The 2,613-nt window shown below is 37.1% G+C and overlaps 1 protein-coding gene across 1 annotated transcript; it reads left to right on the top strand.

Moving 5' to 3' along the window:
- The first annotated feature begins 216 nt into the window (after window positions 1-216).
- Window positions 217-1,873, top strand: npvf (neuropeptide VF precursor). The gene is made up of 3 exons (XM_028598434.1): window positions 217-378; window positions 1,255-1,628; window positions 1,804-1,873. The coding sequence occupies exons 1-3, from the start codon at window positions 217-219 to the stop codon at window positions 1,871-1,873; spliced, it is 606 nt and encodes a 201-aa protein (XP_028454235.1).
- The last annotated feature ends 740 nt before the right edge of the window (window positions 1,874-2,613 follow it).

Genomic DNA, 2,613 nt, shown 5'->3' with positions numbered 1-2,613 from the left:
TATTCTTTACAGCTGGATGGTTATTGTGACAGGAATGTGTTCATTTTAAATGAGGCTCAAGGTGTATGTGTTTGTACACATGAATGTGTGTGGGTGTTTTTAACACACGCGACAGGTGACGTATGTTTTCAGGGGTCTTTAATAACAGTGTTGTCAGCAGGAAATGAGGCATGTAGACTGGTGCTGTCCTGAGAGAACATGGCTCCTGCTGTCAACATGTTGCTCACAGTGTTTCTGTCAGCACTCCTGATGCTGGGAGGTCTTGGAGGGACAGCAGCATCTGACTTGCAGGTCTATGGGAAATCAATCCACAGTGATACAACTTTGCTGAGCATCAATGATGGAAGACACACTGTGAGCAAACAGCCACACCATCAGGTAAGAACTATTTATTAAGCCAGACAGATATGCTTATTCCATTGGGAAACTAGCTTGGACTTATTAGGTTTTCCTTCACAGCTGAAAAGATTAGTTGATGGTCGATGGATAATTATAATTTTTCCAGCAAAAATGCCAAACAATCTCTGATTTAGCTTTTCAAAAGTTAAGATTTTGTACTTTTCTTTGTCATATACTGTATGATTGTAACTTATATATTCGGGGGGTTTGGGATGTTGGTCAGATAAAACAGGCAATTTGAAGACGTCATTTTTTACTATTTGCTGACATTTTATGGATAAAACAATCAATTAATAATAGTATAGTATCCGTTAACTGCAGCCCTACTTTTACTTGTGTTATGTACTACACCTTCAAGATCATGAAAGTGTAACTGAAACTATTTGTTGAAAAACTATGGAAATGGGCCAGTCATGTTCACATACTGGGGGTCCACTATTTTGGCTATTATTACGACATATAACACTGGAACTCATCTGCTATCCAGTGGTCACAGTTACTCATTTTTGTTCTGCATTATTGTAGAGCAAAAATATATATAAAATGCTTACACAACTTAGAGATGAATATTAGTAGTAAAAGCTAATATGGCAACTCACAATTATAAATGATAAATGATAAATTTGCTGACTATTTTTCTTGATTCATTTTTCAACAAGCGTAGTGAAAAGTCTAAGGTGAGCCTACAGTGACTCATTTAAATTGCTTGTTTTGTCCTATAACTGTCTAAACGCCTAAGATATTGCTATCATAATCATTTATATGACAAAGAAAAGCAATTCAATTATTTATTTTTTTTAAATAATTGGTTGAGTAATGTACTTATTATTATATATTATATATTTTTGTTTCCAGACAAAAAGTGAAATCCGCAGGAGTTTGGATCCTAACAGCTTCAATGTACATGTGACCCCCACCCCCAGAAAAATCAGCCTCCCAACTTTCATCAAGCTCCACCCGCCCACTGCCAAACCTCCCCACCTGCACGCCAACATGCCCATGCGCTTTGGAAGAGAGAGTTTTCCTGATAATGACAAGGACCCAAACACGACCCCCAACCTGCCCCAGAGGTTTGGGCGGTCCTGGGAGGTGATTCGAATGTGTGCCGAGTGCCCTGATGTCCTAGAAGCACTGAACCCAGTGCCTCAGAGATTTGGGAGAAGCGGCCCATACTGGAGACTTCTTAGGACTCTGGCCAATGCACCGTTAGTAAACACTGGCATGCACTGGTAGGAAACTCTTGCCCATAATGTTTGACGTAAATATGTATTTCCAAAAAGGATGCCATAACCTCATCTATACAATACACAACTAATTCATTGATCCCCCTCTCCCAGATGACAGATCATCAGTCTATGACAAGGTTGTTATTTATTTATTTCCAGTTCTTCTTCTTCTTCACAGGGCTGAAGTTTTTGACTTTCGAGCCAGCTCAGAAGAGGTGGAGATACAGGAAAAGACTTTTAAAGGATGAAAGAAGATGAGATAGGCCAACAGCGAGGTCTGCACGAATGCTAAACTGTCAAAATGTTCAAGAAAAGAAAAATAAGTTGGAATTTTTAAATGTACAAGTCCCTTTAGATAAAGTTAAATTATTGTGACAGAAAACATGTCAAACTACAATAATAAAGGTTTCATCCAGTGGTTTGGGTTTTATTTTTGCTCTATTATTGAGCCCTATACTTACTTAAATCAGGGGGAATCAGGATCTAATTCTGGCAGAGTAATTGAATGCAAATGAAACATGTTTCTTTTTTTCATTTCTTAAGGAGATTTAAAACAAAGATGTTTTTCATTTAGTTTCAAAAGGTTTACTTCCAAAAGAGTTGATTTTTTATGTTATGCACATTCATTAAACTGCTTTTTTCTATTTTTTAATTAAGCAAGCTGCAGATGTAGATGAAGACTGAACACAACTAAACAACAACCTGTTGACATCCAGTGAAACACAACGAGGCTCACCTACATTGTTGTGACCATGGAAGTTTCTTTTAAATTAAGTGAATTTAAGTGATATATATGCGGTGGCCCTGAAGTGCAAATCACAACAGCAAATAGAAAAACGCAACAGCAAATCATAAAATATAACGGCAAAAAGGAAAACATTTCAACAAATCATAAAATATAACGGCAAATAGGAAAACACGACAGCAAATAGGAAAACACTTCAACAAATCATAAAACACAACAGCAAAAACTTTTACCTGAAAAGGT

This window comes from Perca flavescens, chromosome 14 (genome assembly GCF_004354835.1).
Source record: "Perca flavescens isolate YP-PL-M2 chromosome 14, PFLA_1.0, whole genome shotgun sequence".
Lineage (NCBI taxonomy): Eukaryota > Metazoa > Chordata > Actinopteri > Perciformes > Percidae > Perca > Perca flavescens.
The sequence above is the reverse complement of the archived record's forward strand: the minus strand, read 5'-3'. Positions and strand labels throughout refer to the sequence as shown.